A 24,722-nucleotide genomic window follows, 5' to 3' on the forward strand; every position below is an offset into this window, starting at 1 on the left:
TAAAAAGTTACAATCTTGTATTAGAAAGAAACGTTTGTTGTAAAAAGTGCCATAAAGTAGATTAAATTAGATTATTTCGCAAAAAAGTTGCAGTTGCATTGGCTAGAACTCAAATTGCTCGCCCACATGGAGGGAAAATAACACAGCACAGCTTCAATTAAACAGTCGCTTTCAAACTAGGGATTTCGTGTCTAATTGAGGTAAGACAGTAATTCTGCTCATAGATTATGCATGTATGAACTACACATTGAAAAATACTTTCTTTGTCGCCAAAGTACCGGAGCATGTCTTTAATGTCTTTAACCGTATACCCCAGCTATGATCTCATTTCATTTTACCTACAATGAGTCAAATGTAATAAAAGCTAGAGCCTCTCTGGTATGAAGGCCCAGTAATCTATTTGAGTACTTAATTAATAGACTGGTGAGCAAGCCTGTCCCTGGGGCTATTGCAGACTACAATGCTGCCATTAATAAAGGAAAGTACTGTTAAGACAGAAAAACACCACCATGTCAGTTCAAACAAAACAAATTCTCTCACCCATACATGTGGTTTCCTCTATTGCTCAAGTTGCGCTGTGTATGCAAGTGTAAACCTTTTCCCAGCCATATCATTGGATTAACCTATATGCTAAAAAGGTAAACACTAAACAGCTGATAACAGTGATAGTAAAGGACCTTTACTATCACTTAACAGATACATTGAGTACAATAGATATGTTGTATTGGTTGAATGTTCACTGGAAAACAGTAGTCAGTAGTAGCTGGTGTCACTAAATCGGCAGACGGCTCATTGTAATGGCTGGAATGGTTTGATACCGTTCCGTTGATTTCATGTCAGCCATTACGACAAGCAGTCCTCCCTTCACCAGCCTCCTCTGAGTAGAGTAGATGATACAAAGTATGACATGATCTTCACAAAACTCAATCCATGTTGTGTGGTTTGTCCTCAGGGAAGCGTCACTGTTTGGGCGAGCATCTGGCCAGGATGGAGATGTTCCTGTTCTTCACCACCATGCTGCAGCGCTTCCACCTGCAGTTCCCCCCCGGCACAGTGCCAAGCCTCACCCCCAAACTGGGCATGACACTGCAGCCGCTGCCTTACTCCATCTGCGCCGTCCGCAGGCAGCAGTGACAGATTCTCAGAAGGCACAGCCCGAAGGGGTGGGGGGGGTTGGGGGTTTAGTCAGAACAGAACAGGGGTCTAGAGCTTGGACTCCTACCCTGTGTTTTACACAGAACTGCTAGAATTCTAAACATCAGCCGATGGTTGTTTCTGAGCAATTGCATGTTTACACAACACCATTTGCAAAGTCACAGGATCACCAGAAATGTTACTGGCGAGATCCTGAAATATCAGGTGGAACTTCTCAGTAAGTTTAATCGAGAAGATAAGAAGTGTGAATATTTAAACAATACATACAGACATATACTATGAATTAACCTTGAATTAGAATTGACTTTTTATCTGTGTCCTTATAATCAAATGTCTCATCTTCCCTGCGGGATTACATCAATGATTGACAGGATGGACCTCTATGATGGTTCACAGCCCTGTCTTCTCTCTCACAGCCTGCCTAGATGAGAAATGGGAACATTACCCACTGGGCACACACTGGTTGAATCATTGTTGTTTCCATGTCACGTTGAATTGATGTTCCCAGTGGGTAGTTTCAGCTGTTTCTACAGCACAGTGAAAATAAGTGGACTAGCAGCCAGCCTTTCCTAGAAGGCTCTGGACATGGTGTTTAGTCTGGATCAGCCCCTTGTCAGTCTGAACTAACAATGAACCCTGATCTCTAGGGATTATTCCTTTAAGTAAATTGTACTTTTGTCTATTATGGTCATACTTTGTAATAAGAACAATGCCATTTGACCGTTTTTACAATGTTTATAGTGTGCCTTTACTAAGAGCAATTCAAGTCACGTAGGTTTTATGCCGCTTGTTCTTTTTCTTCAACGTGCTGACAGTATTTCTCTTAATAGGTTACAGGTCTATGTTTTCTCTTTCTCTTCCCATCTAAACTACAGTACAGGACTAGTCAGACATGGACTTTTGCAGTGAGCCGGCAGAATGTGTCCAGACTGGGTCGTCTAGGGACACAGACACAGCCATTATAAATAATCTTCATGTGGTTGGAGCTGAGCCTAGGGCGGCATCACCCATTTCCTTAAGTGACCTCTCACTTCTACTCTTTACTCAACAGACCAAAGGGCTGGAAAAAGACTCCAATGCAATGCTGTGCATACCTCAGACTTACTGGGTAATATTTCATATTGATTTGATGCCTCTAGCTCTTTTTGGCACCCAGCATACCTCTATTAACTAGTAACTGCACTTCTCAGAAAGTTATGCCGAGGTAGACAGACACTGCCAATTCACCTGGATGAGAGCCTTGTCTGTGTGCATTGGAAACTGACATTACAGTCATTTCAGCAAACATCACTGTTCCAACTGTGGTTGTTGGCAGGAGGATCTAAACACTAAGGGCAAAGTTATAATACAGTTACATTCAAGGGGATTTTTATGCCACACTCCTCACACACAAACAGTTACAATTGAGTAGGTGTGTGTATGTATCAATAAAATCATTTGAGAGAACAGTTATTTTAGGGATGGTGTTTTATGACAGCTATAAATAACAAAAATCATTTCCCCCACAATTTTGATATGGTTGAACAGTTACAACAGACATACAATATCTCAATGCTACATAAGGGTAACAGCCATTCATAGACACTTTTATGACAAGAACATTAGAGGACACTGTGGTTCGTGAGACTGCACAGTGACAAGCCAACAAACAAACTTTTACAACATAATGAGCCATACAATGTGGGGGGAGGTGGCTGGAGGTTGTAGAGGCATCACAATTCACCATCAGAACTTAAGTAAGAGACACAGTGTCGCTCAACCCGAACGGACTGAAGGGCCACGGTTAGGAGTCGTGAGCTCTCCTCCACAACACCTGGGCTGGGCTTCACCAGCATCACTTTGAGCCTGCTGTGGGACATGGAGCTCAGAGAGACCTCTGGGGCCAACCATAACAAGCCCAGTGTATGAGAGCCCAGAGGCTGGGCAGTGGGCAGTGAGCAGGGACAGTTTGGCACTGGTTGGGTGGATGGGTGGACTGAGTAGACAACAGAGTTAATAGAGATTACCAAGAGAGAGAAAGTGGTTGTGATAAGGAGCAGGGAGATGCTGAACCCAAAAGAAAAACACCAAACCCCACAGTTCAACATCTGTAGTATCAGATAAAAACTCTGGAAACAGGATGAGAAGTACAGGGTCTCACTGTACAATATATGTCAGCTGTGTGTAGAAAACAGATGCATTCTGTTGATTAATTAAAAAATATAATATATATTTATACACCATATTTATATGCAGATATTATTTTTGTGCAGAGGCTAAACACTTGTTTGGTAGTAAAATGTGCACATTTATATATATATTTTTTGTCTTTAAATATACTAGCTTGAATTACACTTCCTCCTTGAGAACTTCCTTCTCCAGAGAAAATGACTTGATAGGGTGATAAGTGAGTTCGGCTTGCAGGTCTGCCATCTCTTTCATTAAACTCTTTCTAGTGGAATGCCTAGAGTTTTTGCAGACAGAAATATAGAACTATTAGTATTAAACTGTCTTATGGTACAGAGAATAATATAAAAAACAAAACCAAAGTGAAGGTGAAACCCTGGATGACTTAACCCCCTTTACACACTGGCCTGGTTGTGGGTTTGGCAAAGATCTATAGTTTTTGTCAAAACATCAGTGTCTGTAGAATGACAAATGAAATGAAGAGGTTAGCTAGACAGAGTATGTGTAAAAACAATGCCAACAGCAATGCACTCAAAAACACCTTTACCTATACTGGTACATGAATAATCATGGGATTTTACTGTACAAAATGTTGCCTTGCTGCAAACAGGTCTTTTACAGTCAACTGACAATCAAGGATCCCAATTCTACAGTGAGGTCTTTAGAAGATCAAGCCAACGGCGCTGCCTGTGGGGCCCCGGAGTTTGACAGAAACACAGGACATACTTTGCTCTATCACAGAGGAGCAGTTCAATTGCTTGAATGTGTTTGTTTTTCAAGTTGTTCTTACAAAGCTTAAAAACTATTTCAATCACCGAGATTTAATTCTCTTTGTTTTAAAGTCAATTACTTAAATTCTTGCAAAATAATTATTCAACTTCACGAGAATCCTGAGTAACCGTGAAAAAATATATATAAATCAAAAGAAAAAAAACATCCCTTCATTGGAACAACAGAGAACATCTCATCTCTGATAACATTTCAATGACTGGCGACCAAGCGTTCCTGAAGAAAACACACACACACACACGCTCACACCAACTTAATTAAACCAACAAAAAAAGAAGGAAACATAAAAGGCAGGTGGTACACATGAATAAAAAGCATCAAAAACGATGCAGGTATAATGCTCATTTCCACAACGTCTCTGTGACTGAGTCAGTGATACAGTGTGTCGCCAGCAAGGGGAGAGGACTGCACAGACCAACCTAGGGTCTGGACCAGGGGACTCAGTAAAGGTTCAGACAGGCACATTTGATATATAGATCTAGAATATTCCTGACAGTGAGCCTGAAACAGTCTCAGTCTCTTGTCTTTCCACGTTTGAACTGTTCGCTTTGGTAACGGATGTCAACCACGTCAAGGTGTTTTTTCTTTTCCTTTATTTGAAATCATAGGATTTATTTTAGTACCGAAGGGAGAGTTAAGTGCTCTGCGTTCAAGGCAGCATTACAGCCAGATCACCATGGAGGGCACATCCAGACCCTTTTCCTCTCTTCCTCTCCACACCAGTGTCCTCAGCTCTGGTGTTTGTTCTTGGTCTACTCTCCATGGGGTGAAAGTGCATAGGAGTGGGGTTCCCAACATTGCAGCAAGAATCCCCTCACAGTAGTAAGGCCTTTTTTCAAAACAACATGACTGCATTAGCGTGTCGGCACAGTGACAATTTCAACGTGTGGAGATCCAGCAGGGTCATCCTGTGTGTGTATGTTTGTGTATATATCTATAATATGTGTGTGTATGTATGTGTGTCTATAAATGTGTGTGTGTGTGTAAGAGAGAGGAGTTGAAGGACTTTCTCTTTCACTGTTCCGCCCTTCCCGAGCATCCTGGCTCTGTCCCTCCTCTTCCACTTCTTCATCTTCCTCATGCTACTGGCGCTCCTCTCCTTCCTCCTCCTCCTGAATGACCTGGATCTGTCCCTCTTCCTCATCTTCCTCATGCTACTGGCACTCCTCTCCTTCCTCCTCCTCCTGAATGACCTGGATCTGTCCCTCCTCTTCCTCTTCTTCATCTTCCTCCTGCTACTGGCGCTCCTCTCCTTCCTCCTCCTCCTGAATGACCTGGATCTGGTCGTCGGAGGGCGAAGGGGACAGGCTGAGAGGCAGGCTGTCGGCCTGCTGCTTCTCCTTGCTCTTCTCCTCCTCCTCGATGGTCTTCTTCCACACCTTGTGGTTCTCTGTCAGGTGCTGCATGATGTTGCAGAACAGCCGACGCCGGCCGTTTCTCCTTTCTGCATGGGACCACACACAAAAAAGGATTTAACATCCCATAGCTTTTAGTTGCAATAGCAATGATCCAAAAAACATCCTGCTCTTGATAGAAATGTTAAATGCTCAATGTTAAAATTAATAAGTGTCAACTCATCATATAATTCAGAATGAGAGAAGGATAGAAAATTACGTCTTACTTGGTTCGAGCTCCTCCTCCAGCTCGTCTTCATCAGTCTCTGTGTCCTCCACCTGCTCTTCCTCATCCTCAGAGCGCTCCTCGTCGATCCAGTAGCCAGGGAGCAGGCCAGCGGCGTCGTACGAGTTGCAGAGCGGCCCCACAATGTGTGTGATGAAGGACTCCTGCAGCTTGGCCAGCTGGGGAGAGGAGCGGTCCATGAAGGGGCTGATGGGTAATCCCAAAGTGGCCTCCTCATCCCCCTGTAGATGATAGACAGACAGGCAGACAAACAATTGAACTAATTTGTCAATTAAGATTGTTTTATTCATTAATCTAATTTAACTTAACTTAACTTCCTAAATGGATACATGTGACATTTTGTTGATTCTAGCAGTAACAGACATCAGTAAATGAAGAAACAGTTCTGGGTAGGCTATGTCAGTGTTTTCCAACCCTGGTCCTCCAGTACCCCCAACAGTACACATGTTTATTGTAACCCTGGACAAGCACACCTGATTCAACTCATTAACTAATCATCAAGCCCTCAATGAGTTGTGGTTGTCCAGGGTTACAATAAAATGTGTAATGTTGGGGGTACTGGAGGACCAGGGTTGGAAAACACTGGGTTATGTGATATGTGAAGCATCAGTTCTAGGTAGGCTATGTGATATGTGAAGCATCAGTTCTGGGTAGGCTATGTGATATGTGAAGCATCAGTTCCAGGTAGTAGGCTATGTGATATGTGAAGCATCAGTCCCGGGTAGGCTATGTGATATGTGAAGTATCAGTTCCAGGTAGTAGGCTATGTGATATGTGAAGCATCAGTTCCAGGTAGTAGGCTATGTGATATGTGAAGCATCAGTCCCGGGTAGGCTATGTGATATGTGAAGCATCAGTTCCAGGTAGTAGGCTATGTGATATGTGAAGCATCAGTCCCGGGTAGGCTATGTGATATGTGAAGCATCAGTCCCGGGTAGGCTATGTGATATGTGAAGCATCAGTTCCAGGTAGTAGGCTATGTGATATGTGAAGCATCAGTCCCGGGTAGGCTATGTGATATGTGAAGCATCAGTTCCAGGTAGTAGGCTATGTGATATGTGAAGCATCAGTCCCGGGTAGGCTATGTGATATGTGAAGCATCAGTCCCTGGGTAGGCTCTGTGATATGTGAAGCATCAGTTCCAGGTAGTAGGCTATGTGATATGTGAAGCATCAGTCCCGGGTAGGCTATGTGATATGTGAAGCATCAGTTCCAGGTAGTAGGCTATGTGATATGTGAAGCATCAGTTCCAGGTAGTAGGCTATGTGATATGTGAAGCATCAGTTCCAGGTAGTAGGGTATGTGATATGTGAAGCATCAGTCCCGGTAGTAGGGTATGTGATATGTGAAGCATCAGTTCCAGGTAGTAGGGTATGTGATATGTGAAGCATCAGTTCCAGGTAGTAGGCTATGTGATATGTGAAGCATCAGTTCCAGGTAGTAGGGTATGTGATATGTGAAGCATCAGTTCTGGGTAGTAGGCTATATGATATGTGAAGCATCAGTTCCAGGTAGTAGGGTATGTGATATGTGAAGCATCAGTTCCAGGTAGTAGGCTATGTGATATGTGAAGCATCAGTTCCGGGTAGTAGGCTATGTGATATGTGAAGCATCAGTCCCTGGGTAGGCTCTGTGATATGTGAAGCATCCGTTCCAGGTAGTAGGCTATGTGATATGTGAAGCATCAGTTCCAGGTAGTAGGCTATGTGATATGTGAAGCATCAGTCCCGGGTAGGCTATGTGATATGTGAAGCATCAGTTCCAGGTAGTAGGGTATGTGATATGTGAAGCATCAGTTCCAGGTAGTAGGCTATGTGATATGTGAAGCATCAGTCCCGGGTAGGCTATGTGATATGTGAAGCATCAGTTCCAGGTAGTAGGCTATGTGATATGTGAAGCATCAGTCCCGGGTAGGCTATGTGATATGTGAAGCATCAGTCCCGGGTAGGCTATGTGATATGTGAAGCATCAGTTCCAGGTAGTAGGCTATGTGATATGTGAAGCATCAGTCCAGGGTAGGCTATGTGATATGTGAAGCATCAGTTCCAGGTAGTAGGCTATGTGAAATGTGAAGCATCAGTCCCGGGTAGGCTATGTGATATGTGAAGCATCAGTCCCTGGGTAGGCTCTGTGATATGTGAAGCATCAGTTCCAGGTAGTAGGCTATGTGATATGTGAAGCATCAGTCCCGGGTAGGCTATGTGATATGTGAAGCATCAGTTCCAGGTAGTAGGGTATGTGATATGTGAAGCATCAGTTCCAGGTAGTAGGCTATGTGATATGTGAAGCATCAGTCCCGGGTAGGCTATGTGATATGTGAAGCATCAGTTCCAGGTAGTAGGGTATGTGATATGTGAAGCATCAGTTCCAGGTAGTAGGCTATGTGATATGTGAAGCATCAGTTCCAGGTAGTAGGGTATGTGATATGTGAAGCATCAGTCCCGGTAGGCTATGTGATATGTGAAGCATCAGTTCCAGGTAGTAGGGTATGTGATATGTGAAGCATCAGTTCCAGGTAGTAGGCTATGTGATATGTGAAGCATCAGTTCCAGGTAGTAGGGTATGTGATATGTGAAGCATCAGTTCTGGGTAGTAGGCTATATGATATGTGAAGCATCAGTTCCAGGTAGTAGGGTATGTGATATGTGAAGCATCAGTTCCAGGTAGTAGGCTATGTGATATGTGAAGCATCAGTTCCGGGTAGTAGGCTATGTGATATGTGAAGCATCAGTTCCGGGTAGTAGGCTATGTGATATGTGAAGCATCAGTCCCTGGGTAGGCTCTGTGATATGTGAAGCATCCGTTCCAGGTAGTAGGCTATGTGATATGTGAAGCATCAGTTCCAGGTAGTAGGCTATGTGATATGTGAAGCATCAGTCCCGGGTAGGCTATGTGATATGTGAAGCATCAGTTCCAGGTAGTAGGGTATGTGATATGTGAAGCATCAGTTCCAGGTAGTAGGCTATGTGATATGTGAAGCATCAGTCCCGGGTAGGCTATGTGATATGTGAGCATCAGTTCCAGGTAGTAGGCTATGTGATATGTGAAGCATCAGTCCCGGGTAGGCTATGTGATATGTGAAGCATCAGTCCCGGGTAGGCTATGTGATATGTGAAGCATCAGTTCCAGGTAGTAGGCTATGTGATATGTGAAGCATCAGTCCCGGGTAGGCTATGTGATATGTGAAGCATCAGTTCCAGGTAGTAGGCTATGTGAAATGTGAAGCATCAGTCCCGGGTAGGCTATGTGATATGTGAAGCATCAGTCCCTGGGTAGGCTCTGTGATATGTGAAGCATCAGTTCCAGGTAGTAGGCTATGTGATATGTGAAGCATCAGTCCCGGGTAGGCTATGTGATATGTGAAGCATCAGTTCCAGGTAGTAGGGTATGTGATATGTGAAGCATCAGTTCCAGGTAGTAGGGTATGTGATATGTGAAGCATCAGTTCCAGGTAGTAGGCTATGTGATATGTGAAGCATCAGTTCCAGGTAGTAGGGTATGTGATATGTGAAGCATCAGTTCCGGGTAGTAGGCTATGTGATATGTGAAGCATCAGTTCCAGGTAGTAGGCTATGTGATATGTGAAGCATCAGTCCCGGGTAGGCTATGCGATATGTGAAGCATCAGTTCTGGGTAGGCTATGTGATATGTGAAGCATCAGTTCTGGGTAGGCTATGTGATATGTGAAGCATCAGTTCCAGGTAGTAGGCTATGTGATATGTGAAGCATCAGTCCCGGGTAGGCTATGCGATATGTGAAGCATCAGTTCCAGGTAGTAGGGTATGTGATATGTGAAGCATCAGTTCCAGGTAGTAGGCTATGTGATATGTGAAGCATCAGTCCCGGGTAGGCTATGTGATATGTGAAGCATCAGTCCCGGGTAGGCTATGTGATATGTGAAGCATCAGTTCCAGGTAGTAGGCTATGTGATATGTGAAGCATCAGTCCCGGGTAGGCTATGCGATATGTGAAGCATCAGTTCCAGGTAGTAGGGTATGTGATATGTGAAGCATCAGTTCCAGGTAGTAGGCTATGTGATATGTGAAGCATCAGTCCCGGGTAGGCTATGTGATATGTGAAGCATCAGTCCCGGGTAGGCTATGTGATATGTGAAGCATCAGTTCCAGGTAGTAGGCTATGTGATATGTGAAGCATCAGTCCCGGGTAGGCTATGTGATATGTGAAGCATCAGTTCCAGGTAGTAGGCTATGTGATATGTGAAGCATCAGTCCCGGGTAGGCTATGTGATATGTGAAGCATCAGTCCCTGGGTAGGCTCTGTGATATGTGAAGCATCAGTTCCAGGTAGTAGGCTATGTGATATGTGAAGCATCAGTCCCGGGTAGGCTATGTGATATGTGAAGCATCAGTTCCAGGTAGTAGGGTATGTGATATGTGAAGCATCAGTTCCAGGTAGTAGGCTATGTGATATGTGAAGCATCAGTTCCAGGTAGTAGGGTATGTGATATGCGAAGCATCAGTCCCGGGTAGGCTATGTGATATGTGAAGCATCAGTTCCAGGTAGTAGGGTATGTGATATGTGAAGCATCAGTTCCAGGTAGTAGGCTATGTGATATGTGAAGCATCAGTTCCAGGTAGTAGGGTATGTGATATGTGAAGCATCAGTTCTGGGTAGTAGGCTATATGATATGTGAAGCATCAGTTCCAGGTAGTAGGGTATGTGATATGTGAAGCATCAGTTCCAGGTAGTAGGCTATGTGATATGTGAAGCATCAGTTCCGGGTAGTAGGCTATGTGATATGTGAAGCATCAGTCCCTGGGTAGGCTCTGTGATATGTGAAGCATCCGTTCCAGGTAGTAGGCTATGTGATATGTGAAGCATCAGTTCCAGGTAGTAGGCTATGTGATATGTGAAGCATCAGTCCCGGGTAGGCTATGTGATATGTGAAGCATCAGTTCCAGGTAGTAGGGTATGTGATATGTGAAGCATCAGTTCCAGGTAGTAGGCTATGTGATATGTGAAGCATCAGTCCCGGGTAGGCTATGTGATATGTGAAGCATCAGTTCCAGGTAGTAGGCTATGTGATATGTGAAGCATCAGTCCCGGGTAGGCTATGTGATATGTGAAGCATCAGTCCCGGGTAGGCTATGTGATATGTGAAGCATCAGTTCCAGGTAGTAGGCTATGTGATATGTGAAGCATCAGTCCCGGGTAGGCTATGTGATATGTGAAGCATCAGTTCCAGGTAGTAGGCTATGTGAAATGTGAAGCATCAGTCCCGGGTAGGCTATGTGATATGTGAAGCATCAGTCCCTGGGTAGGCTCTGTGATATGTGAAGCATCAGTTCCAGGTAGTAGGCTATGTGATATGTGAAGCATCAGTCCCGGGTAGGCTATGTGATATGTGAAGCATCAGTTCCAGGTAGTAGGGTATGTGATATGTGAAGCATCAGTTCCAGGTAGTAGGCTATGTGATATGTGAAGCATCAGTTCCAGGTAGTAGGGTATGTGATATGTGAAGCATCAGTCCCGGGTAGGCTATGTGATATGTGAAGCATCAGTTCCAGGTAGTAGGGTATGTGATATGTGAAGCATCAGTTCCAGGTAGTAGGCTATGTGATATGTGAAGCATCAGTTCCAGGTAGTAGGGTATGTGATATGTGAAGCATCAGTTCCGGGTAGTAGGCTATGTGATATGTGAAGCATCAGTTCCAGGTAGTAGGGTATGTGATATGTGAAGCATCAGTTCCAGGTAGTAGGCTATGTGATATGTGAAGCATCAGTTCCAGGTAGTAGGGTATGTGATATGTGAAGCATCAGTTCCGGGTAGTAGGCTATGTGATATGTGAAGCATCAGTTCCAGGTAGTAGGCTATGTGATATGTGAAGCATCAGTTCCAGGTAGTAGGCTATGTGATATGTGAAGCATCAGTTCCAGGTAGTAGGGTATGTGATATGTGAAGCATCAGTTCCAGGTAGTAGGCTATGTGAAGCATCAGTTCCAGGTAGTAGGCTATGTGATATGTGAAGCATCAGTTCCAGGTAGTAGGGTATGTGATATGTGAAGCATCAGTTCCGGGTAGTAGGGTATGTGATATGTGAAGCATCAGTTCCAGGTAGTAGGGTATGTGATATGTGAAGCATCAGTTCCAGGTAGTAGGGTATGTGATATGTGAAGCATCAGTTCCAGGTAGTAGGGTATGTGATATGTGAAGCATCAGTTCCAGGTAGTAGGGTATGTGATATGTGAAGCATCAGTTCCGGGTAGTAGGGTATGTGATATGTGAAGCATCAGTTCCAGGTAGTAGGGTATGTGATATGTGAAGCATCAGTTCCAGGTAGTAGTGTATGTGATATGTGAAGCATCAGTTCCGGGTAGTAGGGTATGTGATATGTGAAGCATCAGTTCCAGGTAGTAGGGTATGTGATACTGTATAACAGGAAGGCATGGCATGGCATTACATTGCTAACCTGACATGTGGGCCATGCAGAGTGGAGGGGTTCTATACCTGCTCATAAAACTCATTGACAATGCCTTCTGTCCACTTGAGGTGCAGATCGCGTCCTTTGGCCGGCCCGTTGATGTCTGCCAGCTTAATGCAGACTTGGCACACCAGCAGCCGGTCATTCTCATTAGTCCAGTCGATTCCTGGACTGTTCACATCATTCACCTATTTATAGCAACACAAACATTCACACAGTGATTATAACTGCCAGGCTCCTCATTTCTAACAGAGATCCAGCATGTTCCTTTAAGTATCAACTCTATTAGCCATAAAGATAAGGCGTATTTTTATTGCCTTTGCCAGTATCGAAATGACAGGAAATACAAAGTATCAACAGAATGGAAACAGATTTTCTGAAAATGTGAGGTTCGTCATCATAATCTCAAACCTTCGAATTGAACTCGGCGAGGAAGTCAAAGTGCTTCTTCAGGTCTGTGGCGAGGATGGCCTCGATGACCAGGAAGCGAAAGCGTTTGAACTCCACGTGGTCCAAGTTGGCCAGGAAGTTGAACTCTGGCTGGGACAGGTAGAGGCTCCAGGCCGAAGCAGCGTGGTGGTTCTCCAGGACCGAACGGTCATTATACAACACCGCCTGGGGAACAGAGGGAGGAGAAGTTGAGGGAAGAAGAGAGTGAGTAGGAGGAAGGGTAGGTTGAGTGGAGAGGGATGTGGGTGGGTCAGAGGACAAGAAGAAGAAAGGAGAGGGTAAAATATGAAAGAGGAGGTTGAAGAAGGGAACGGTAAAAGAGGGAGGGGTGAGCAGGGGCAAGGAATTGGGGTCAGTGTGCTTCAGACTAAATAATGCAGCCGGTCTAGACATGTTGGTGGACAGGTGGGTGATTGACTGACTGCCAACATACTGTTAATCAATATGCCAGGGTTGAGCTGCGTTAGTGGCTACGAGAAAGGCATGGCCCACATGTCAGGTTAGCAATATAATGCCATGCCATGCCATCCTAGTTATACAGTATCGCATAGCCGACTACCTGGAACTGATGCTTCACATATCACATACCCTACTACCTGGAACTGATGCTTCACATATCACATACCCTACTACCCGGAACTGATGCTTCATATATCACATACCCTACTACCCGGAACTGATGCTTCATATATCACATACCCTACTACCCGGAACTGATGCTTTACTTATCACATACCCTACTACCCGGAACTGATGCTTCACATATCACATAGCCTACTACCCGGAACTGATGCTTCACATATCACATAGCCTACTACCCGGAACTGATGCTTCACATATCACATAGCCTACTACCCGGAACTGATGCTTCATATATCACATACCCTACTACCCGGAACTGATGCTTCACATATCACATACCCTACTACCCGGAACTGATGCTTCACATATCACATAGCCTACTACCCGGAACTGATGCTTCATATATCACATACCCTACTACCCGGAACTGATGCTTCACATATCACATACCCTACTACCCGGAACTGATGCTTCACATATCACATAGCCTACTACCCAGGAACTGATGCTTCACATATCACATAGCCTACTACCCGGAACTGATGCTTCATATATCACATACCCTACTACCCGGAACTGATGCTTCACATATCACATACCCTACTACCCGGAACTGATGCTTCACATATCACATAGCCTACTACCCGGAACTGATGCTTCATATATCACATACCCTACTACCCGGAACTGATGCTTCACATATCACATACCCTACTACCCGGAACTGATGCTTCACATATCACATACCCTACTACCCAGGAACTGATGCTTCACATATCACATAGCCTACTACCCAGGAACTGATGCTTCACATATCACATAGCCTACTACCCGGAACTGATGCTTCATATATCACATACCCTACTACCCGGAACTGATGCTTCATATATCACATACCCTACTACCCGGAACTGATGCTTCACATATCACATACCCTACTACCCGGAACTGATGCTTCACATATCACATAGCCTACTACCCAGGAACTGATGCTTCACATATCACATAGCCTACTACCCGGAACTGATGCTTCACATATCACATAGCTGATGCTTCACCACAGAAGAACTGATGCTTCACATATCACATAGCCTACCCAGAACGGATGCTTCACATATCACATAGCCTACCCAGGAACTGATGCTTCACATATCACATAGCCTACCCAGAACTGATGCTTCACATATCACATAGCCTACTCAGGAACTGATGCTTCACATATCACATAGCCTACCCGGAACTGATGCTTCACATATCACATAGCCTACCCAGAACTGATGCTTCACATATCACATAGCCTACCCAGGAACTGATGCTTCACATATCACATAGCCTACCCAGAACTGATGCTTCACATATCACATAGCCTACCCAGAACTGATGCTTCACATATCACATAGCCTACCCAGGAACTGATGCTTCACATATCACATAGCCTACCCAGAACTGATGCTTCACATATCACATAGCCTACCCAGGAACTGATGCTTCACATATCACATAGCCTACCCAGAACTGATGCTTCACATATCACATAGCCTACCCAGGAACTGATGCTTCACATATCACATAGCCTACCCAGAACTGATGCTTCACATATCACATACCCTACTACCCAGAACTGATGCTTCACATATCACATACCCTACTACCCGGAACTCTTGCTTCACATATCACATAGCCTACCCAGGAACTGATGCTTCACATATCACATAGCCTACCCAGAACTGATGCTTCACATATCACATAACCCAGTGTTTCCCAACCCTGGTCCTCCAGTACCCCTAACATTCCACATATCTATTGTAACCCTGAACAACCACACCTCATTCAACTCATTGAGGGCTTGATGATTAGTTAACAAGTTGAATCAGGTGTGCTTGTCCAGGGTTACAATAAACATGTGTACTGTTGGGGGTACTGGAGGACCAGGGTTGGAAAACACAACCTAGACAGTATGCACATTGCTATAATTAGGTCATGACAGTGCAAAACACTATTTATACAGTGGTATAGTTTCTTTGCCAACCTTTGCCATAATGTTGAAGCAAGACAAGGAATTCGCTGAATTCTCAGGATTTGTGGGAACCTTTCCCTGACATGTGAACTAAGTGTATTATTATACCAGTCCCTCACTTCATTGCTTTTACCATGAGATCCAAGGCTGATTAGAATCTGTCTATGTAGAAGGTTTTAGGCCAATAAAGATCTCATCTATGAGTCACAGGGACCAAATGAATGCTGTCTGTGACACAAGCACAACACTTCCCCTTTCCTAGGACTTAACAGCGTGTGGGAACACAAATGGGAACACTTACTGAAGTGACGGGATAGGTTAAACTTTCTCTTCCTGATACAGGTTGTACTGTTGAACAGGTGTGGGTTTGCTAGCTGAGATGGTAGAGCAGTGGCTTTTGGGATAATAGCACTTACCTGAGCTGCGTTAGTGGCTACGAGGAAGGCGTTTGTGCGACCGGGGTGGTCATAGTCATGCATGGCAGCTGCTACATATAGTGCCATGAGTTCCAGAGCAGGGATGTTCCACGCCAGGCAGCCGTAGTTGTCGTCAGAGATGGACGAGCTCTTGGAGGAGGCGTATGATACCCGGCCCGGCGAGATCCCACTGTCTGAATCTAGAGAGAAGAGCAGCAGCTTTCAGCAACGACATACTGGGACCTCACACTGGAACTACATCATAACTGGACTTTACTGGAGAAGACTTGACTGTGTTATAAAGTGAAAACAGCGAACTAGTGTCACATTAAGAACAAAGTATGTAGAGTAGGATTTCTACAGGCAGGTTAAGCTGGTGGCCCAGTGACTCAGACTACTGCACTCCATTTGAAAAATGAAAAGGGCCAAAAGAAGCCCTAAACACGCTGAGCTCAGCACAGATCTCTATCACGACAGAGGCTTGCTCACCACCCCATCTCCCCCTCTCTGTTTCTCCACCCTTCCCTCACCCTCTCTTTATCAGAAGGCAGCTGCTCCTCTGGCAGCTACTGAAGGATCAGTCAGCAAGCGAGCCTTAAATCATTTCCGATGGATCAAAGATGCAGTACATAAAATATAATTAGCAGGGACGGGACTGGGGATCCTGGCATTTTAAACTAAACCATCTGGTGTCTGCCGAGAAAAGGCCAAACACTACAGGAATGCCTACACTGGTACATGAAGAGGCTAGAACTAGAAAAGTCCCTTTCCTAAAGAAAATGTGTGCTTGCTAGCATGTTTTAAAGTATTTATGGTCGTGAAATAAGTTAGAGTAGATATAGTGAATAAAATACTAATGGTACTGACTGGTTAAAGTAGAAAAAGTAGCTAGATGGGAGAATTGAATGATTGATTGATTGAATAGCCTGCCCTGAACATGTGAAAGTTAGTTAGGTATCTCTAGCTTGAACGAGAGTTACTATTATTGTTGGTGGGTTAGTAACAGCCAATTTATGATCATTTGAATTGTTATAGTTTACAAAATGTTGAAGTTGTTTTAATGTATGTAGCTGTAATAGTTAAAGAGCAGTAGCATTTGAAATGAATACCACTGTGTTCTCATGGTTGAAATTGAATCCATTAAGTGTTATGCCAATGTATTATACATTAAAATAGTTTATTGTTTATGAAGGTGTGTTAGGATAGCCTGAATGTTTTAACGTTGGTAACTTCATTTAGCTACCACTGTATTTCTATGGTTCTCATTAAAACCCCACGCTAATTAATTCAGTTGAATAAGTATAGATGGGTGGAAAGATTGATCGATTGATAGGATAGCCTGAACATGAGAAAGTTAGTTTGTTGTCTATAGCTTGAGACAACCTGGAGGAGGAGGAGGGGCTATAGGAGGATGGGAGGGGCTATAGGAGGATGGGCTCATTGTAATGGCTGTAATGAAATTCATGGAACGGAGACAAACATGTGGTTTCCATGTGTGATGTGTTTGATACCGTTCCATTAATTCCAGTCCAGCTTTTGCAGTGAGCGTGTCCTCCTATAGCTCCTCCCATCCTCCTATAGCCCCTCCCATCCTCCTATAGCCCCTCCCACTAGCCATCACTGCTGTTGGTGGGTTATTTTAAACTAATGTCGCTAATTTAAATAGTTTGCTTGGAAAATGCCTAAGTTGTTTTAATGTTTGTAGTTGAAATGGCTAAAAAGCAGTAGTATTTCAAATGTCTACCACGGTGTTACTATGGTTGGCAATTAATCCATGTTTTGTAAATCTATGCAAATTTAAATGGTTTCTAGTTTATAAAGGTTTTAAAGTCTTATAGATTCATTTGTTATAATTTAAAAAGTATAAATCGTATAAAGAATCTGTATAAAGCTAAGTAGGGTCAGTCTGAACATCTCAACATTGGTTTATCATTGATAGCTTAAATGGTGAAAGAGGAGATAGGTCTCAAATTTTTGCGATTGAAATGCATTGGAGATCATATTATATAATGTTGTAGTTAAAAAATTATCAATGAAATAACAAATATTTTGTCAAGAAATCTAAGTTGGGGCAGTTTGCACATTTGGAAGTTGATTTTGTGTTAAAAAGCTTCAATCGTTTAAGCTCTAGAGCGTGCAGAAGATATCAAATAAGAGTATGTAAGAATTCTAGAATGGTCTTGCCTTCAGCAAGCACACTAATAATAGGAAGTACAGTGCCTTGCGAAAGTATTCGGCCCCCTTGAACTTTGCGACCTTTTGCCACATTTCAGGCTTCAAACATAAAGATATAAAACTGTATTTTTTTGTGAAGAATCAACAACAAGTGGGACACAATCATGAAGTGGAACGACATTTATTGGATATTTCAAACTTTTTTAACAAATCAAAAACTGAAAAATTGGGCGTGCAAAATTATTCAGCCCCTTTACTTTCAGTGCAGCAAACTCTCTCCAGAAGTTCAGTGAGGATCTCTGAATGATCCAATGTTGACCTTAATGACTAATGATGATAAATACAATCCCACCTGTGTGTAATCAAGTCTCCGTATAAATGCACCTGCACTGTGATAGTCTCAGAGGTCCGTTAAAAGCGCAGAGAGCATCATGAAGAACAAGGAACACACCAGGCAGGTCCGAGATACTGTTGTGAAGAAGTTTAAAGCCAATGGAATGGTTAAAAAATAAAACATATCCAGGTGTTAGAATGGCCAAGTCAAAGTCCAGACCTGAATCCAATCGAGAATCTGTGGAAAGAACTGAAAACTGCTGTTCACAAATGCTCTCCATCCAACCTCACTGAGCTCGAGCTGTTTTGCAAGGAGGAATGGGAAAAAATTTCAGTCTCTCGATGTGCAAAACTGATAGAGACATACCCCAAGCGACTTACAGCTGTAATCGCAGCAAAAGGTGCCGCTACAAAGTATTAACTTAAGGGGGCCAATTTTTCAGTTTTTGATTTGTTAAAAAAGTTTGAAATATCCAATAAATGTCGTTCCACTTCATGATTGTGTCCCACTTGTTGTTGATTCTTCACAAAAAAATACAGTTTTAGATCTTTATGTTTGAAGCCTGAAATGTGGCAAAAGGTCGCAAAGTTCAAGGGGGCCGAATACTTTCGCAAGGCACTGTATGTATGAAATCCAGAGTGGTCTTGCCTTCAGCAAGCACACTAATTATGCTAATAAATATGTGGCATATTATGGTAATAAATGAGGGCTTGGGGAAGTCCAGAGTTATACCTACTGAGGCAAAGTGAAATAAAGAGAACAGAAATAGTGCTACCTGTGTCACTTCCTGTCACATGCTCATTGTGGATCTGCTGGAACCCTGGAACAGGCCGGGTAGTCAGGTACCAGACAGCATGGAGAACGTCAGTGGCATGGACCCGGTTATGATCTGAGTACAGGCAGAGATTCACACAGGACATCACACATCAGTCACAGTAATACTTCACCACATCATTTACATGAGGTAGAAGCTTCGATTACATATGATGGTGCATGTCATGCTGTATGTAGTGAACTGTAGGCCTATGATTTCTACTTCATGACAACCCTAGGGTTAGTTTCTAAACCTGGGTAAATCATTTCAAATAATACTTGAAGTGGTCATAATTTAGCTGCCTGGAAAAGTCTAAACTAGCATAATTAAGCGGCATTCAAATACCTTCATGTTATTATTTGTACATATTTTTTACCCCCCTTTTCTCCCCCAATTTTGTCATATCCAATTACAATCTTGTCTCATCGCTGCAACTCCCCAACGGGCTGGGGTGAGCGTCCAAAGAAACATGACCCGCTAAACCGAGCTCCTTAACACCCGCCCACTTAACCCAGAATCCAGTCGCACCAATGCGTCGGAGGAAACGATTCAACTGAAGACCGAAGCAGCCTGCAGGCGCACGGCCCACCACAAGGAGTCGCAAGAGCGCGATGAGCCAAGTAAAGTCCCCCCAGCAAAACCCTCCCCTAATCCGGACGACGCTGGGCCAATTGTGCGCCGCCTTATGGGACTCCCGGTCATGGCCAGTTGTGACACAGCCTGAGATCGAACCCGGGTCTGTAGTGACACCTCAAGCACTGCGATGAAGTGCCTCAGACCGCTGCGCCACTCAGGAGGCCCATACCTTCATGTTTTACACCCAGGTCTGATCATTTCTACATCTGAGTAGACAATATACCAAGTGTTAATATGGGCTTTGTGCCTGGACTGAAGAAAGAATAGGTAGCACTATACTCACAGGGAATATCCCTATAGCCGTTCTCCAGAGCACAGAAATAGGACATGAACTCCCTCACGGGGATCTTAAACATCTCAAACAGACAAGTGTCCTGGAACAGAGTGTAGGTCACCTGGGGAGAAAGACAACAAATAAAACACCTAGATTAATTTAAAACACAAATAAAATGTTTGTTTTTTTACATTAACCAAGTCATTCCCCTCAGACACAGACAGTGAGACACTGGGAGAACACAGTGTACTCAAAACAGCACATAGAAAAATCCCCAAGACAACCACGAGCATTCGGGACATCATTCAGTCAAATATCAGTAATGGAGATCATACCGTTCTCAAAATTTAAACCAATCAATCAAGTGAGTTTCTCCAAATAAATAAATTCAATGGCTGAATCACAAAACTACTCTTAGCCCTATGGGTCCTGGTCTAAATTTGTGCACTATACAGGGAATAGGGTTCCATTTGGGATACAGCCCAGGTGTAGTTTATTCAAATATTAATTGATGTAACACAGTGGTTCCCAAACTTTTTATAGTCCCGTACCCCTTCAAACATTCAACCTCCATCTGTGTACCCCCTCTTGCACCAGGGTCAGCACACTCTCAAATGATGTTTTTTGCCATCATTGTAAGCCTGCCTCACACACACTATACGATATATTTATTAAACATAAGAATGAGTGTGAGTTTGTCACAACTCGGCTCATCTTTCAAGCTGTCAGGTATTCCCTTGGCAGCAAGAGCCTCTCGGTGGATGCTGCAGTGTACCCAAGTGGCGTCGGGAGCAACTGCTTGCACACGCGTTACCACTCCACTATGTCTCCCTGTCATGGCTTTTACGTCAGTACAGATACCAACATGAGCAGCAGCTACGTTTGGCTACATACAGACCGTTAGTGGAATTCCCGCAAGAGAGTAGCGGTTAATGTGATTGGATGTTAATTATTTGACTAGGCTACCTGTATTTGACATTGTGTTGTTATTTCTCTGAACACTAGATAGTTTAACTTTTATTTTAGGCAGTGAAACAAGGCTACTCAGGCAAGAAAAAACCCTTGCCCAAATGTATAGCCCCGTTGGAAAATATAAATGGACTGTTTGAAAATGTGAATATTTTCTTTCTCCAAATGTAACAAAAAAAATAAAAAATAAATAGAATGTGAATCACATTTTTATTTGGCGTACCCCCGACGGCATTGCCCCCAGTTTGGGAATACCTGATGTAACAGATCATGGTGTAATGACAGATAGATGGTTGCTATATGGTTGGTATGTGGTTGTACTGACGTAGCTGAGTATTCTTCCTGTCTTCCCTCCTGTTCTGTCCATCAGGTCAAAGATCTGGAAGTTCCAGCTGTTGATCTTCTCCATGAGGTCATCGTGGTTCTCCAGCAGGGGGTCTAGTCTGAACTCACCCTACAGGCAGGAGAGGACCACAGCACACACACATTTTAACACACACACACGTTTAGATAAACACACACAAGACACCACATCGTAAATCTTATGAATCTCATTCCTCTGTTAAGGGGATGGAAGCAGGCTCCAGACTGACTATGTATGCGTTGCTTTTGAATAATTCACTTTTGAATTACCCCACAGAATCCTCAGATGAACCCTACACAGTTGTCTTAACAGCTGGCTTGATTTAACAAGGCTTGGTTTGTCCAATAAAGAAAGTGAGCGCACAGCCCAAGTAAACGGCGGGGGCATTCCAGGACAGAGCCAGATCAACACTACCCCCCCATCACACTGGTTTTACACGGCTGTTAGATACATCACAACAGACTGAAAGACATGCACCCAATGAGTGTCTGAGGAAATCCTTTACTGTGTTCCCAGAACTAACTAGAGGACACATCCTATAGCTAGCTACACTGTTACATGTGTTGGCCTGAGTGTGTTCTCACTCAGAGGGAGTCTCCTGGTTGGGATAGTGTTAAGGGATTTTTATCAATAATGACAAAATTATGTATGCATTTCAATCAGGACTGACTAGTCAGAATACTATTAAATTACTGTATAGATGTATGAATTTTATGTTAATCCTAGTACTGAATATAATGTGTGTAATTATAATCAAGAATTTGAACAAAGACTGTCCGTTCCTTGGTAGAAACTAATTAACTTATCGTCAGACTGGCTAGAATGCTTATCTACACAGGGAGGCCTTGGCTTGGTCGTAAATTATCTAAACCGGTGGGGGTCGATGTAGGAAGGCTTGTGAACTATACTGCCATTGTACCGGAGTGGAGGAGGGATGGGACAGTTTGAAACCTAATGACGTCATTTTCAGTTTATAACCTGTTGTAAATTGTATCATGTTCAGTACTCTCGAGAATAAACGCTATTGCTTGATTTTGAGACTGGTCTCTACCCATTTTATGCAAATAAGTATCTTACAAATCCTTAGAAATGGGCTGAGTGTATTAATTGAATTGGGTAATAAACATATAGGAATTTAATTCCACTAACAGATAGTTTAGCGGCAGCAATGCTACACACAGGAAGGCTAACGAACGCTGTAAGGTGTTAGCATTGACTGAGACATATCCCTTCAAAGCTACTGTTATGTAACAGCGTAGCCTACCTTTGTTTCTTAAGTCTGCAGCACGGCGAGGTTTTATTTTTTAATTTTATTTCACCTTTATTTAACCAGGTAGGCTAGTTGAGAACACCTTTATTTAACCAGGTAGGCTAGTTGAGAACAAGTTCTCATTTGCAACTGCGACCTGGCCAAGACAAAGCATAGCAGTGTGAACAGACAACACAGAGTTACACATGGAGTAAACAATTAACAAGTCAATAACACAGTAGGAAAAAAAAGAGAGTCTATATACATTGTGTGCAAAAGGCATGAGAAGGTAGGCGAATAATTACAATTTTGCAGATTAACACTGGAGTGATAAATGATCAGATGGTCATGTACAGGTAGAGATATTGGTGTACAAAAGAGCAGAAAAGTAAATAAATATAAACAGTATGGGGATGAGGTAGGTAAAAGTGGGTGGGCTATTTACCGATAGACTATGTACAGCTGCAGCGATCAGTTAGCTGCTCAGATGGCAGATGTTTGAAGTTGGTGAGAAAGATAAAAGTCTCCAACTTCAGCGATTTTTGCAATTCGTTCCAGTCACAGGCAGCAGAGAACTGGAACGAAAGGCGGCCAAATGAGGTGTTGGCTTTAGGGATATTCAGTGAGATACACCTGCTGGAGCGCGTGGTACGGATGGGTGTTGCCATCGTGACCAGTGAACTGAGATAAGGCGGAGCTTTACCTAGCATGGACTTGTACCTAGCATGACCTGGAGCCAGTGGGTCTGGCGACGAATATGTAGCGAGGGCCAGCCGACTAGAGCATACAAGTCGCAATGGTGGGTGGTATAAGGTGCTTTAGTGACAAAACGGATGGCACTGTGATAAACTGCATCCAGTTTGCTGAGTAGAGTGTTGGAAGCAATTTTGTAGATGACATCGTCGAGGATCGGTAGGATAGTCAGTTTTACTAGGGTAAGTTTGGCGGCGTGAGTGAAGGAGGCTTTGTTGCGGAATAGAAAGCCGACTCTTGACTTGATTTTCGATTGGAGATGTTTGATATGAGTCTGGAAGGAGAGTTTACAGTCTAGCCAGACACCTAGGTACTTATAGATGTCCACATATTCAAGGTCGGAACCATCCAGGGTGGTGATGCTGGTCAGGCGTGCGGGTGCAGGCAGCGAACGGTTGAAAAGCATGCATTTGGTTTTACTAGCAGTTGGAGGCCACAGAAGGAGTGTTGTATGGCATTGAAGCTCGTTTGGAGGTTAGATAGCACAGTGTCCAAGGACGGGCTGGAAGTATATAGAATGGTGTCGTCTGCGTAGAGGTGGATCAGGGAATCGCCCGCAGCAAGAGCAACATCATTGATATATACAGAGAAAAGAGTCGGCCCGAGGATTGAACCCTGTGGCACCCCCATAGAGACTGCCAGAGGACCGGACAGCATGCCCTCTGCTTTGACACACTGAACTCTGTCTGCAAAGTAATTGGTGAACCAGGCAAGGCAGATGTTAGCCTAGCAGTAGGGTGCATTCACACAGGGAGGGCAACACAGAGTAAAATGACAGAGCCAACACAATGTATTTCAATGGGGAAGGTGCGTTGGAGTAGCGGAGGGGAAGCGTGTCAGGTTGCATGAGGTTGTGCTAAACAACGCACTTCCAAAACACTCTCACAATGGTACATAGCTCATACTCATCTGTTAGCTTGTGTGGGAATGCACCCTTAGAATACTGTAGCACTGCGTACCTCTGTTTCCTGAGTCTGCTGCTCTGTGGTGGCGCTCTGGTCCTCCTTGTCTGTCTGGCCCTGGCTCCCTGCGTCTGGACTCCTGTCCTCCATCGACTCGGCCTCCACACTCTCCTCCCTGATCAGTGCCTCCCCCATGAACTCTGACCCCTCACCTGCTGTGGAGGAGACACATTGCACATCACAGTGAGTTGACCACTAGTTTCGCATTTCGGTGGGAAGCATTATTCTAATGAATTAACTCTCTGGTACAGCATGTCCAAATGGTTCAGTCATTTGAGAGTGGAAACAGTAAGCTAAGCCATGGGAGTGCGCCCAAAAACACTGTGCAGCCTATGTCTGTACAGAGTGAGGCTACATTCCAGCAGGTGTCATACCTGAGCGTCTGCGCTGGGCCTCAGCATGACCAGTGAATGGCAGGTGTCCCTCCCCCGCCTCCATACTGGGCATGTTCTTCAGCATCTGACGACCACAGCTACAGGGTGAGCAGAGGGACAAACACAGCTGCCATTATCATCAACACACATGGTGAAATG

General features: G+C 43.9%; 2 protein-coding genes across 3 annotated transcripts in view; one reads left to right on the forward strand and one right to left on the reverse strand.

Annotated features, from left to right (window-relative positions):
* Positions 1–2,607, forward strand: part of LOC112263818 (vitamin D 25-hydroxylase-like) — a 35,426-nt gene extending 32,819 nt beyond the window's left edge. The window contains exon 5 of the mRNA XM_024440434.2: positions 953–2,607. Within this exon, the coding sequence (XP_024296202.2) occupies positions 953–1,134 (182 nt within the window). The 3' untranslated portion in view covers positions 1,135–2,607. The remainder of the gene's footprint in view (positions 1–952) is intronic.
* LOC112263819 (cGMP-inhibited 3',5'-cyclic phosphodiesterase B) overlaps positions 2,604–24,722 on the reverse strand; it is a 102,059-nt gene continuing 79,940 nt past the window's right edge. Inside the window, exons 7-16 of one of the 2 annotated variants that reach the window (XM_042330997.1) lie at positions 24,564–24,661; positions 24,187–24,341; positions 21,187–21,315; positions 19,902–20,013; positions 18,944–19,057; positions 15,660–15,859; positions 12,606–12,809; positions 12,221–12,382; positions 5,732–5,972; positions 2,604–5,554 (exon numbers count right to left, since the gene is read on the reverse strand). In XM_042330997.1, coding sequence (XP_042186931.1) covers positions 5,346–5,554; positions 5,732–5,972; positions 12,221–12,382; positions 12,606–12,809; positions 15,660–15,859; positions 18,944–19,057; positions 19,902–20,013; positions 21,187–21,315; positions 24,187–24,341; positions 24,564–24,661 — 1,624 coding nt within the window. In that variant the 3' untranslated portion in view covers positions 2,604–5,345. Of the gene's footprint in view, positions 5,555–5,731; positions 5,973–12,220; positions 12,383–12,605; positions 12,810–15,659; positions 15,860–18,943; positions 19,058–19,901; positions 20,014–21,186; positions 21,316–24,186; positions 24,345–24,563; positions 24,662–24,722 lie in introns of both variants that reach the window. The other variant, XM_042330996.1, reaches the window with a different exon arrangement.

This window comes from Oncorhynchus tshawytscha, linkage group LG12 (assembly GCF_018296145.1).
Source record: "Oncorhynchus tshawytscha isolate Ot180627B linkage group LG12, Otsh_v2.0, whole genome shotgun sequence".
NCBI classification, from domain to species: Eukaryota; Metazoa; Chordata; class Actinopteri; order Salmoniformes; family Salmonidae; genus Oncorhynchus; species Oncorhynchus tshawytscha.